The sequence below is a fragment of the Sitophilus oryzae genome, unplaced genomic scaffold (genome assembly GCF_002938485.1).
Source record: "Sitophilus oryzae breed Bouriz unplaced genomic scaffold, Soryzae_2.0 scaffold_980_pilon_pilon, whole genome shotgun sequence".
Taxonomy (NCBI): Eukaryota; Metazoa; Arthropoda; class Insecta; order Coleoptera; family Curculionidae; genus Sitophilus; species Sitophilus oryzae.
The window spans coordinates 1389226-1404541 of NW_022147617.1; the positions used below are offsets into that span (position 1 = coordinate 1389226).

Below are 15316 nucleotides of genomic sequence, written 5' to 3' on the forward strand. Positions count from 1 at the left end.
ATATCGTTTAGTGTTAGTTTTCTTAGTAAATTTAACAATTGTAATAACAGTTATCATTGGAAATGTGCAAAAAGAGTACTGAGATATTTGAAAGGAACAAAAAATTATGTAATTAAATTTACTAAGGATGATATAAATTTGCTAGGATATGTTGATGCTGATTGGGGATCAGATAAAGCTGATAGAAAGTCTTATACTGGATATATTTTTAAGCTTTCAGGTGGCCCCATATCATGGAAAAGTTCGAAGCAGAAAACTGTAGCCTTATCCAGCACGGAGGCAGAATATATGGCACTCAGTGATGCTTCTAAAGAGGCCATATATTTACGCAATTTAGTTTACGAGCTGACTGATAAATTGGATAGTGTAACAATTTTTAATGATAATCAGAGTGCCATTAAGTTATCAATGAATCCAATTTTTCATGAACGCTCTAAACATATAGATATCAGGTATCATTTTATAAGAGAAACAGTTGATAAAAACACTATTCAGTTAAAATATTTAGAAACAGAAAATATGATAGCTGATATATTAACAAAAAGTGTTGGAGGTACAAAACATATGTATTTTGTAAAGGGGTTAGGTTTAGAAAAAGGTTAATTATTTTTATATTTTTGATAAGTGGGGGTGTTGGAATATTGTATCAAAAATTTAAATTTACCGGCACCCTAGCGGAAGTAGATGAGAATGTCATATGGGAACTGTGTATGGGAATTATGGGTAATAAAAAATAGTCTGAAATAAAAGATGGTGTGTGTTGTATCGAGTACAAAATAGGTCGTTTTGGTGTTTTATTTATCCTAAAATCTAATAAGAATGATACATTAGATATATGTCAACTTTTGACATTTACACATACGGTATATTTGAAATTGTAACATGCAGTTCATCAGGGCCTATTTTACCATAAGGCCCATAAGGCCCGGTGGTCTGGGGGGCCCGTTAAAGGTTGTAAAATATTCATAATTTCAAATGTAAATTTTTAGCAGAGAAAAAAAACAGTTACCTCTGATAAGGAAAATAGAATAATTAAATAAAATAAGGTTTAGATTGATATAATTAATGCATTTTTTAAAATTAATAAAAAAATAAAAATAAAAATAATTGTTTTATTTTTTTAACCCAAACTAACAAGAGAATTTTTGAATTTTATTGGATAAGATGGGGCCTTAGGGCCCGACCAGATGAAAAATAGGCCCTGCAGTTCATAACGACCATTTGACTCGAAATACCAAGTGTGAGGTACCAAATTATTCGTAGAAAAAATCTTTTTGCAAATGTCCTAATGAGCCACCCTTGTTCCATTTGAAGAAATTGAGATATGATTAAAAATACGATATGACCATCTTTTAACCGTCCAGGACAAGATGCGAAATACATTAGACGATCAAATCTATTTTTCTAAAGCTCCTTGATTAAAAATTAGTGTTTTTAACACAATCATGATTGTGTTAAAAACAAATAATTAGTAAGTTTATGTCGTATACTAACATACCAAATCTCGTTTTTTTTTCTGCAAAAATTTAAAAAATATAGGGGTGAGCCACTTTTGAGACGCTCCCGGTATATTCACCGAGTGGCCAACTAAGAATGGACGCCGGCTGCATCTCTGAAACCATTTATAGTATTAACTAACAAGGGCTTGTTTAAAAGCCTCTTAAAAGATTTTGCCGTGGTTGCTAAAGGGGGTTTTGCAAAACAGTTAGTTTGGCAAAACAGGCATTTTAGGCGCCGGCGTCAAATTTTTAAAAAACATATTTTATATATCACGTAGATAATTTTATATATCACGTAGTTAAATAGAGCACAAAATTCTCTAAAACTTAGCTCTAACCGAAACTTTCTGTCTTCTCTTTAACGGGACATATTAAAAGGAGAAATGGTTAGACTGCCGCCTATAATAGTTTAAACAAAAATTATACTAGAAGGATTTAAAACAAAAAATGGAAATACGTTACGTCAAAATATCAAAAAAATAGTTTCGCGTTAGGTTAAGTTAGGTTGTAATTGGTAAATTTTTATGGTGCGTTTAGACTTGAGCACGCACGAGCTGAGCGTGCGCGCACGGCATTCGTTCGCGCTCTCGGCTCCGTTTAAATTAAAAGCTTACTTTTCGACGAATGAAGTGATCCATTTGTGCGCGCACAGCAGAGTTGTGTTGGCGAAAATAATAGACGACCAAGAAATAGTCGAGGCTGAAGTCATTGTGTTATGCACAGCTTAATTATTAAAAAGGAGAAAAATCGAAAACATCGTCGCTGGTGGCAAACCCAAATTTTTAGAAATCGATATAATTTACTGCAACAATTTAGTGTCTGAGGAGGGCTATGATCAGTTCAAAAACTTTACCAGGCCCGACTTTAAATATTTACAAAGTTTAATAACACCAAAATAAACCAAAAATTACGAACAAAAGATACAAATGTTAGAATAATAGAAAGAATAGCAATTTCATTAATATCGACATATTCAATACTAATTTTATTTACAAAGTTTTGCCATGCGTTATATTTTTTATGATTTTTTAATAATACAAAGAATGTTTAACATCCCATAATATAGGCAAGTTTTCATATTTTTCAATTAATAATAACGAAGATTCATTGATCCACTCCATAATTTTAATAAAGAAAACGAAAAAAAATCACACACGAACGCAGGAAAGCAGACAAAACAAATTGCCGGTCCAAATTGAGCGTTCGCGCACACATAAAATCCCTTTGAGCACGGACCAAAAACCGACACCAGACGGCTCACGTTCGCGGCTGCTCGCGCACAGACAGATTCAGAGTGAGCGTGCGCTCACAGCCGTTTACACTTGAGCATTCGCGGAGGATCAGTGCGTGCGTGCTCAAGTCTAAACGCACCATTAGGTAAATTAGTTGTTGTTAGGTAATGTAATTTAGTTCTCATTTATTGAATTTTTTTGTTGACTTTGTTGTTAGCGTTTTCCTTTTTGTTTGAGTTTATTGTTTGGATTAAGTTTGAATTTTTTGATTTTTTAGTTTATTGTCAAAAATAATATTTGCAAGTAATGTCTAGAAATGATATCAACACGAATTAGAGACAGTTTGGTAAATCATTTTCCATTGTCAAGTTTATACTTTTTGCCTCTAAACTATATAATATAATTCCAGCAGAATTCATTCAAATTCCAAACTATAAACTTTTTTACTTATATTAATATCAATAACACTCCACCTGTGTTAGATGTTCTATATTATTTGCCTAAAAATAGCTACATACCTGCCCGGTAACTGTAAACAAAATGACTAGAAGAAGTCTAAGCGGCCACTTTGCTTTGTAGGCTCTATGTGACCACAGTCTGTGAGCTCCAGCTGTTATGCCAAATCCAGTAACGAATACTGTAAAAAATGCTAAAAAATAATGATAATAATAAGTTATAATTTAAAAGATAGTGCTCAACTAACAAAAATATATGACTATATAACTTATATTGACTTTGCAGGAAAATATTGCTATATATATATATATATATATATATATATATATATATATATATATATATATATATATATATATATATATATATATATATATATATATATATATTAGTATACAGGGTGGTGACAATTTCGATGCTCAACATTGGCATCTCAGAAACTACGAGAGATACGAATTCGGTTAAATGGGACGAAAGTTGCGTAATTAGAAGTTTGACAAACACCTATGAAGAAACCCGGGTATCTTGATTAGTTTCGGATTTATGTGATGTAATGAAATAGTACGTTTATTTTAAATGGCAATATCTTCAGTACTATTGTACCTATTGCAACGAAAGTTGGTAGTTTTATATTTTTGACTTCGGCCAATTAAATGCCGTTTTCAGAAACTTTATAGGCCTTCTAGATTTCGCACAACAGTCAAGTTTTTGTTTTCTTATGGCCGCCATTTTGAATTTTTGAAAAAGGGCTCTCTTGAACAGTTTCCCGAAACCATTTGCAAAATTGTAAATTTATCTCGTGATCACCAGCATGTAAAAAATGTAAATTTGGTACATATTGATATTTAAGGTTGTGATATTTATGTTTTTTGATAATTTTCCCTACATAAGTATCACTTATACAACACGCGCGACTTATTTTACGGCTAGAAGTTTCCGGATTTATTTTAATCTGAGCTGGCACATTAATATCATTAGCCTTTTACTAGGCTTAATGATATAAATATTGCCCTCTTGTTTTTTAAAGTTGTTTACCAGCAACTACTAAATTTCTTGGAATCTTTGCGAAAATAGTACGATGAGGCTGTGTCATTTGAGGATACAATGTTCTATAACTTGCGCTTGCTATATCGGAATTTCTATTACTTTTTAAGTAAACATCAGACATATCTCGTGTTTCCTCACTTGTGAACCTATTGTTGACTGTTAATACACTTTACACTATCTACTATAAATGTTTGTGTCCAGATTTGACACTTAATAGAGTAAACAAAAAATTAACTTTTGCTGTCATATAAAGTGTCAATTGGATTTCCAAGGTAGACTGGATCATTAGAGCGAATTTTTAAAAAATCTCATTTCTTAGTGAATTTACATAATAATAATAAATAAAAGTTAGATACCAACGTATAGATTATTTTTTGCTCTATCTAATATTATAAAAATTCAAAATAGCGGCCATAAGAAAACAAAAACTTGACTGTTGTTGTGCGAGATCTAGAAGAAGATTTAGAATTTTTTTGAAAACGGCATTTAATTGGCCTAGGTGAAAAATATAAAACTACCAACTTACGTTGCAATAGATATAATAGTTCTGAAGATACTGTCATTTAAAATAATACGTTTATTATTTTCATTTTTTTGACATAAATACGAAACTAGTAAGATACCGGGGTTTTCTTAATAAATGTTTGTCAAACTTCAAATTACGCAACTTTTGTCCCATTTAACCGAATTCGTATCTCTCGAAGTTTCTGAGATGCCAGTGTTGAGCATCGAAATTGTCACCACCCTATATACAACATGCAACAGTGAATCGGGAATCTGTAGCTCCTATAATATATTATCTGTAGCTCCTATAAACATTAAATTTTAATTGTTTTTTATTATTTTATTTTTATTGTTATATTATTACCTTCATTGTGTAAATGTTTTTCTTTAGTGGATAATGTATGTAATATTTTCAACTAAATGTTTAATTATTAATTCATTTATTGAAGTATTTTGTTAAAGTTATAAAACTAAAATTAATTATGATTAAATTTGGTTTTCTGTTTATTATATTTATAATTAATTATGTGTCTATGATGTTGATGTATAGATGCAATATTCTTGTTAGGTGAGAAAGATTATTTAAGCGCGTGTGTGTACATGTATATGTGCTTTAGTGCGTTTGTTTGTGTACACATGCATAAAATACCACGTACAAATCTGCATTAAGCAGATTTCAGTGGTCGCGCACCCAGTTTATTTTGTAGTTTTTAGATGTGTTTATATGTAAATTTTATTGTATACCTATTATTTCTTGCAAAATAAACTTATATTAGGTAGGTACGTACGTGAGGTATGTACCTAGATATATTTCAGAAAAAAATTCTAATTTCTACAGGCTGGCTCAAAAAGGTGTTCTTATGGTATCAAAGGTGTTGTATCTTTAAGTTGGAGAACGTTTGTCTCAGATTGCTGTAGTATGTTGATTGTTGAATGTTGAAATTTTAGTAATTTACACTTTTCTTCTTAAAAATGAAATAATTTATTCTATATATAAAAGTAAAACTTTGATAAGATAAATAGGTTAAAAGAAAAATTAAAGACTGCCGACTGTGAACTGTCTACTAAAAACTGCGAAAAGACACTGTGTGTTGGAGCTTGAAACTGAATCAATGTCCTGAATGATGAGGACCGTTGTTCAGTTTCTTAAATAGTTTCTAAGATTACAAATAGACAGAGGCATACAATACAAGTTTAATATCCTTAAAATTAATGTTTAGAGTAGCAGCACCCTGAATTTTATGTACGGTGGTAGCAGCCTCGAGAAAAAGGTTACCAGAGTCTGTAAGCTAAAATGTTTGAGTATACTCGGGACATAGGTATTATGTCCCAGATAGGTATTCTCCATCGACTGATAATAATTGAAGGATCGCATTTTTGGCTTCCTTTCTAATCACTTCACATAACTCTAAAGATACGAGTACATATTATAAAATAATAAATATATTTTACAGGCTTTCCGAAAAATACTTATACAGGGTGTCCCAGAAATAAGTGCAAGTATTTTAAGGGGTGGTACATCTCGATAAAAGAAACATATTTTCTCTTTATTGTTTTTCAACTAAGTCCAAAATAATGAAGTTATTTTACTTTGAAAATTTCCAAAAAAAATATTTTTTGCTAAATTTTAAGAACCACTCTATCTTTTCTGGATTTTCTTTCTTGTAAATTGAAGCTAATACCTATGTTTCCATATTATCAAGAAATTATGTTTTTTAACTAAAAAAATTTTTATAAAATTAAAAATAAAAAATTCGAATGTAAAAAAAAATTGCGAAATAAACCTCATAGGCGTGTTTCTGGGGTTCAACTATACTACCAGTTAAAATACTTGCACTTATTTCTGGGACACGCTATATATGTATATAAAAGTAAAACTTTACATAAAACGTACATACTTTACGTATGCACTTAAACAACATTCCTAAGTTCTTTTTATAGGATGTATCAAGACCCTGTAGGGTTTCATTTCAATATGAAAGAATAATATTAGATTAAAAAAAAATAGTGAACATTATACCATATGATCGAATAAAAACGGCGTCAGCGATGGCTATGAAATGAAGATCGCTGTCATTTTATATGTAAATTTATATGGGAAATGTAATTGAGTGTCATTTCATAGCCATCGTTGACGCCGTTTTTATTCGATCATATGGTACTATCATCATCAATAAGTAGACAGGATACATGACTATTATAAATTTTTAAATACTAATTATGATATTTGAGTGCCCTCTAAGCCCTGTATGAGCGATTTACGCGCTCTTAGCGTTTAGGGTTTATCAATTTAATTGGCATTTATTAAAAAAACTTACCAAATAACGTTGTATAAATCTTAGCCGACCAAATACACAAAAATAATCCATACAAACAACCTAAGTGTATATAAGTTTGTACTATTAAATCTGGCCATTTTATGCAAGGTACATATTCTTCAATTTCTCTTCTTAGTTTACTATTTTCTTTGGTTTCGTCATTTAACTGTTTAATAGTTCGAATTATGTCATTATCTTTTTCAGTAAATATATAATTTGGACTGTCATATTTCTGGATTTTTCTTTGCCTACTATCATTTTTGCATTGAAAGCTGTGGTTTCCATTTAAACATTGAACTAACAGATCATCAGAAGAACTCTCAATCCCTGGTGTTGTTGGGCACATTACAAATGTCATAGAGTAATTTTTATGGCACTATATAAATCCTTAGTTTAGATATCTGAAAAAAAAGCAATCATGAGTAAATATTGAGATTTATACAGGGTCCGGCAATAGTGCGTCGGGCATCTGTAGCTCCTAGAATAAAAAAAATTGGGAATTTTGTTTAAGTGCAAGCCCACAGTTGGAACACACTGTATATTATTGCATTTTTGGCTTTGTTTCAGATCACTTTACATAATCCTAAATGATATATGAGTATAGATATTTCGATAGTTTCGGAGATATTAATAAAATAATAGCTCCCGTATATAGCGTTTAACGCCTTGGGAGTAGCAAGGTACAGCTTGCCATACTAGAGCCATTCGGTATACAAGGAAGGTAATGTGGCTAGCACTACGCTTCAACCGCCTATTATTACCTCAGGATTGTGAATCCCAAGTACTCATTTAAGACTGAGTCGACCTAGGTACCCAAACTATTTTTATTTTAATAAAAATAGTCGGCTGATGCAATGCCGGGTGTGGGATTCGAATCCACTACCTTGAGATTGGTAGACGAGAGCCTGTACCTCTACGCCACCGGACACCTTTCGGAGATATTAATAAATAAATAAAAATATATATTTTTCAGCGTCTTAAAAAAATATTTAAAATACAAGAACTGTCCTGAAATCAAAACTATATTAGGCATTTACTTTAGATGTTCTATACTTACTTTGCTACAAATATAGTGATCTTAAATTATACAGGGTGTTCAAAATTCCTCTTCAAACTTTCTAAAGTATAAAATAAATATATTTTTTTATTGTTTTTTTTAAAAGAACACCCTGTATATTATTTTTTTAATAGATAGATAATTAAAAAATAATCATTTTCTGCATTTAGATTATTCCAAATTTTTAACGGTTTCGCAGATATTTGCTGTTTTATATTTCATATGGCATTTTCCACAGTAAACTTATTTTATCGAGACTTATCAAAACCACCCAATAATTTTTCTCTCGTATTTTACCGTTGAAATAAAACCGGAAGTATCTGCAAGTCATTATAAATTTTGAAATACTCTAAATACAAAAAATGTTTATTTTTTAATGTACCATTTAAAAAAAACAAGGAAAATTATTTTATATTTTAGAAAGTTTAGCGTAGAACTTTAAACAACCTGTATGATTTAAAACAGCGTACACACTATGCCAGAAACAACCCGAAACATGTTAAGGTCGCATTTCGTCACACAACTTTGTCGCATTTCGATTTATTTCTAGTTGTCTTGACCCACTTCGGTTTGCCTCGACCTACTTTCGATTCTTAAAAGCGCCTGAGATCTACCCGTGAGGAGAGCAGGGGGGATTTTTTTGGCGTTTTTTGTCGCCTCGTTTAATTTTGTTTTGTTTTAAGCTACTTCCAAAACGTGACGGTATCTGTTCCGAGTCAAAGGGTTTTTTTCTCATAAATCTCAGTGAAATAAGTAAACCTAGACGTTTCTAAAAGAGCTGTTGTTACGATGATATTTCGTTAATTACATCTCGTTTTATGTTATATTGATATATATTCCACAGAATTAATATTTGAACACGCGTTTATTATATGCATAGTAGATATTTAAGAACAAAACTTTTCACTTAAACTGCAGGAATAAAATTACAATATTTTTATGATTTAATTTTATTATAATGAATTAGTATATAAAATTATTGTATATGATATGTTTGTTTACGGTCTTAATCTATACTAATATATAAAGTCCTTAAGTGACCGACATACTGATTAATCACGCGATCCTGCTCAAACCACTAAACGTAGGAAGCTCAATTTTGGCATACAGGTTGATTCTAGGGTGTAGATGTTCGATAAGGAGGGATTTTTCGAAATTCCAGTTTCAAGAGGGTGAAACCACCCCTCAAATATTACATTATTTTTTTAATTAAAAAACGGTCAAGTTTCCGAAAAAACGCTTAAACACGTATATTTTATTTTGTTTTTTTACATATTTTAAGATTTTTTAAAAATGTATACAGGGTGTTTCGAAAAATCATTGATTAATCACGATCCTGCTTAAAGCGCTTGACGTAAAAACCTGATTTTTGGAAAACAGATTGACTTTAGGATGTAGAGGTTCGATAAGAAGGGATTTTTCGAAACTCGAATTCTAAGGGGGTGAAACTATCCCTCAAATATTAAAATATTTTTTATTTAAAAACCGGTGAGTTTTTCGGAAAAACTCTTAAATACGTATATTTTATTTTGTTGTTTTACATATTTTAAGATTTTTTATAAATTTATACAGGGTGTTTCATAAAATATGACCATTGAGTAATCACGATTCTGCTTAAACTGCTTGACGTTTAAAGCTGATTTTTGGCAAACGGATTGACTGTGGGGTATCGAACGTCTAGTTCGATAAGGAGGGGTTTCTCGAATCTCAAATTTCAAGAGGGTGAAAACGCCCCTCAAATATTACAATATTTGTTATTTAAAAAACGGTTAGTCTTTCGGGAAAACACTTGGACAACCATAATTTATTTGTTTTTTTTACATATTTTGAAATTTTTTAAAAAATCATACAGGGTGTTCCAAAAAGTTGGGTAATTTCTTAACCACGATTCTGCTTAAACTGCTTGACGTAAAAAACTTATTTTTGGCAAACGGATTTTTCGAAAGTCAAATTCCAACGAGATGAAACTACCTCTCAAATATTACCAAGTTATATAATAATATCGCCAAATTGTTTTTTCTCATGCTGACATAAATGTGAGAAAATTTTATCAAGTTTATATGTTAATGGAAATTCTTGCTTTGCTTTATCATCACCATTACAAATGGTTAATTCGACGTGAACGAAGTCGCTGGTAAACGCTAATTGATTAATATAACAGTAGTATTGCTTGATGAGTAATACTGGTAACATTATCAATATATCCGCTTGTGAAAATTATTACATAATTGAGCCGATGTCAACAAAAGTATGGTCCACGCAGATTATTTAAAAGCAATGTTCTTTTATTGTTCTTAAGAAAAATCTCCAAGCGATACTTTTATTAGAACCCAGGATGGTTTGATATAAATCCATTCAACTAGTATTTTAACAAACAAAACCAAATAAGAAAACTAAACTTTGCTACAGCCAGCAGTTTAAATGTTACTTACTTAAATGTTAACTGTTACTAGAAATAATAAATAATTAGAAGATATTTTAAATAATTTTGTGTATATTTTGTTTTTAATTTTTCGTTCTCGATTATGAGGCGCAATACCGTGGATTATAGGCCCCTAAATGGTAGAGCGCTAGTTAGTTACAGTTTTCATATCAGTTTCTCCATGTTTACTTATTTTTCTGAAGCCAAAACAACGTTTGACCTTGATTGCCTCGTGCTATTTCACAAAATAGCACGATAAATATAAGTCCGTGTTATAAAAATTAGTTCCCACGTTTCCTGAAATTGATCGCGACGCGCCGTGATTGGTTGCTCGTTTTTTATTGTTAATCTGGGTTAACGATAAAAAACAAACAACCAATCACGGCGGGTCTCGATCAATTTCAGGAAACGTGGTAACTAATGTTCTGCGAAATGTTTCACGAAATTCCAGAAATATTTCGTAAAACATTTCGGGGATAGTGTAGCGGCTGTTTTTATAGCAAAGTAAGTACAGGCCATCTGAGGTAAATACCAGAAATCAATACTATAATAATATAATATAGTATTGATTTCCGGACAGTTCTTGTATTTTCAATATTTTTTTTAATAGAGACTGAAAAAATATTTTTTTATTTATTTATTAATATCTCTGAAACTATTTAAACAAATCTAAAAATATCCTATGACAATGTAAAGTGATCAGAAAGGAAGTCAAAAATGCAATAATATACAGGGTGTTCCATTAAAAAAAATCATCCATATCCACTCATATTTTTTGAGCCCCCCTGTAGAGGTTATATTATTTTCCTAAAATACATCCCAATACATACTTTAGGTTTGCACTTAAACAACATTCCTAAGTTTTTTATGTTAGGAGCCCACTATTGCCGGATCCTGTATGTTAAAGTAGTTTTAAACTAAATTTTTCAATCCTATTTATTTCAACTCTTCTAAACATATATGGAACCAATTTGCTACATTCTGTGTGGGTTGCATATCTATAGATACGTATCGCTAATCATTTATATATGTATTTTAATAAATATAGTAAGAAATTCAAACCTTACTGACTAAACTTACTAATCATATTAACGATAAAATACTAAATATAATTAGCAATGTAAATAGAATTATCTGTGTTCTTGATTTTGAATATATTTAGAAGTTTAAAACCACGAACCAGCCTATCTTTATATAAATATTAAAATGCCTACCAAAAAAAACTCGACGATTCAACTCGTGTGTAGGTAATGAAGAAAAGAGTTACTTTCAAGGAAAATTGTAATAATAATTATCTGGTTTTAATTAGAAAATCGCTAGTTATAAAATTAGATTTGTGGTTCAAGTAATAAAAGCTTGAATATAAAACTTGATGAGTAAGTGCCATATCGTTAATAAACTATGATATAATAGCTAGGTTACACGTCTATAAATAATTAGTTTCTCAGAAGTAATATTGCACTCCTTATATACACGGTTTAGTGTCACAGATACAGTTCGCATCATATAGAACTTTTTATATTTATTGACTTAGGTAACATTTGACTTGCGCGATAGTCTCTACTTTGATCATGACTGGGAAACTTAAATGGAAACGACAGTTCATTAAGCTTCATTCAGAACCTCCCAATTAGTGGTTTCAATTACACTTTATACTTTTTAGTTTACGATCATTCATAATGTCTTAAAAACTCAATTAAAATTAATAAAATATCCTAGCAACAGCTTGCGGTAGTCTGTTGTAGGTATCCACAGAGAAAGCATAATATTTAGCTTATAAAACAATAAACTTTTGATTTCTAACCAAAATTTTTCTTAACGGGTGATAATCAAAGGCTAAAATGACATTTCTCGCAAATTTTGAAGTATAATTAGTGGAAAAATCAAAAGTTTGTTAACTTTTTCCACTAATTGACAATTACTATCACTAATTATGACGTTCATTATGTATGTACATTACGTACATTAAAAGTAGGTGAACAAACTACGGCTAATTGAAACTACTAATTTTTTCCACTGATTTCGAGGTTCTGAATGAAGCTTTAGAAATAGTTTTTCCACCAGTAGTTCCAACCAGAGAGAAACAAGCGCTTAATAACTAGAGTGAGAGGGCTTGTGGAATAGGGCATTTCGTAGACAAGTTTATTTTGTCACCGCGCTTCCCAGACGAGTCATAGCGTTTAGGCGGCCAAAAAAGGAAGTTTTCAACTTCGCAAGTTAAACATTTGTCTGCACACAAAAAAGAATATTCTTATTTCAAACATTTAATACTCAAATAGAATAAATCTTAACTTTGTATATACGCAAAGAAATATATATTTATACTAATTATTTAGAATGATCAATTTAATGCTGCAATATTCTCGTAATGAATGATTAATTTTATAAAACAAGAATAAACATTTTAGATTTAAATATTTATTATTACTCTATCTAAAATACAAACGATTATTGTTTTAAGATATCAAATCTTTTAAAGCGAAAATAAACTAATTCTACAATTAAAATTGCATTTACTCTGTTTGAAATGCCTGGAATTTGAAGTTATATAACGGTTTTCTTGATCAAAGTATATTCAATCTCCATTTGAGTAACTTATTTCTCAAAATGAATATTAGTAAAAGTTTGGTTTAAGATACGAACGAATTGAAGCAACAAAAGTTTTTACTTAGTCTGAATAAATATATTTTTAAATTTGAGACTTTTCAATTCTCCCAACAATTTTCTTTTTGTTTCATTTGAGTAAAATAAAATTCTTGAAGTAAGGCAAAAATATCTCTGTTAAAAGTTTATTTTTAGTATGTACAGCATAAACATTGGTTTGGTTTGGTCATTTTTCAAGGTATTGCGACACTGAGGATGACATGTCACATGATGTGGATCGAACTTCCCAGGTTCCAGTCCAATATTCCATTACTTTATTTCATGGCTCGGTATTATGTTGCAGCTATGCAATTTCTTCTTTAAATGTACCTAAAAATGATTGATTTCTGTTAATTTCAACTAAATTTTACTATTTTATTGCTATGCCTTCTAAATTATCTTTTTTTTGTTTCGGGACAATACGAAAAGAGTCTTCGTCGTCATCTTCATGTGCCCCTTTTCCTTGTTTTTGGGTATCACCAGATCTAAATAAAATATTTCTGCAGTGATTCACTAGTTTGCCCTTAGCCATAACTGGCTTGTGAAATGGACTACATGCTCTTTTCACAGGGGGACAGTAATACAATCTCATTGGCTTTGTGGGAAAAAGGAGCACTATTTTAGCAGCCAAAGAATTGTACTCATCTTGTTGAAGTCGGCTAAAAAATAATAATTTTTAGTTTTTGCTTATGTAAATTTAAAAGCGAGTTCAGCTGAGTAAAAAGAGTATTAAATTTTTTTAATCTATTATAGTATTCTACTTACTTTTTAAATACTAATTTTTTTTCCATAATTAATAACTAATCACACCACGGCACCAAGCGCAACAGCAACACCCATGCAACACCCCTACCTCGTCCCATCAATCAACTGTTCAACTCAACTATAAAATACCGCCTGAAGCAGGTTTAGAAAACAAGTGATGGGAAGGGGTGAAATGAAATTTGCTAATTCTCAAGACAAAATTAATAAAAAAAAATAATTTTAATCCTAGTAAATATGTTTATTTTCTAATTGGTTTGTGCAGCAAAATATATTTAAACGGAAACATAGTAGTTTCAAAATGTGTATAAAATATTTTTATTTTAAGAAAAACTGTGTTTTAATTCCTTGGTTATTTTTATTTGGAGAATATTATTATTTTATACTAAACAATTAAAGCAAAGATTTGTTTTAAATGAAGTATATAAGATTCTTAAAATAATATTTTATTTTTCTTGATCAAAACCTTATAAATTTCATTGAAATAGATTGGTATTTTAAATAGAGTATGTAACTTATTTTGGAAGCAGTATATTTAAAACTTTATTTAATACTATCAGAGTTTCAAAATAAAAATATTATTTTAAATTAAGAAAATATATTGAATAATTATTATTTTGCTTTTAAGCAAATGCATATATTTAAACAAAACATATATACTTGAAAAAAGTATCTGTTTACTTAAATTTAGTAAAAAAAATTGAGAAAATATGTTTACATAAATGAAGTATTTCTTTTTTTGTGTGTGCATTAATTAGATTGTCAGTAGCTTTTTCTATTTCTTAGTTCTAGAAGGAGATAACTAAAATCTGTTGATAATTTTTTTTTTGTATTTGTGGTTGAGATCCAGACAAAATGTTTTATCTCGGTAATTATTTTAACATACCTAATAGTAATAGCGAGTGCACATAATAATCGTACATTGCTAATTTACATAAGCAAAACCTATAGGATAAATCCGATTGTAAAAGTAAAACATCACAGTCTTTTCTGATACTTATGGAACGACTAGGTATTATACCTGGTATTATTACCAGTAATACAAATTATTTTCTTCAACTGATAGGTACTTGTTATAGAATAAAGACTATCAAAAACATTGAATACCTACGGGATACCTACTGATACTCTGTGCGAGCTCCCAACCGTGCTTCCCTGTTCACTCCCAACTAAGTTTGATAAAAAAAGATGTTGAAGATTGTAGCCTTGAGTATGGCAAGGAGTATGGCTACGACATGTACAGAAACGGATTACCTAAACTAACAACTAACAACATAAACATAACATTTTTAAGAAAGATTTTAATTTTTATGGGAATATGTTTTTTTCTTTTTATTGCTAGATATTTCTTGGAGTTAAATACATTATTATGTTCC

General features: G+C 30.2%; 1 protein-coding gene across 2 annotated transcripts in view; it reads right to left on the reverse strand.

The window, feature by feature from the left end:
• LOC115891293 (acyl-CoA Delta(11) desaturase-like) overlaps positions 1-15316 on the reverse strand; it is a 65862-nt gene that overhangs the window by 19626 nt on the left and 30920 nt on the right. The window contains exons 2-3 of one of the 2 annotated variants that reach the window (XM_030911739.1): positions 7057-7457; positions 3250-3380 (exon numbers count right to left, since the gene is read on the reverse strand). In XM_030911739.1, the coding sequence (XP_030767599.1) occupies positions 3250-3380; positions 7057-7414 (489 nt within the window). In that variant the 5' untranslated portion in view covers positions 7415-7457. Of the gene's footprint in view, positions 1-3249; positions 3381-7056; positions 7480-15316 lie in introns of those variants that run through there. The other variant, XM_030911740.1, reaches the window with a different exon arrangement.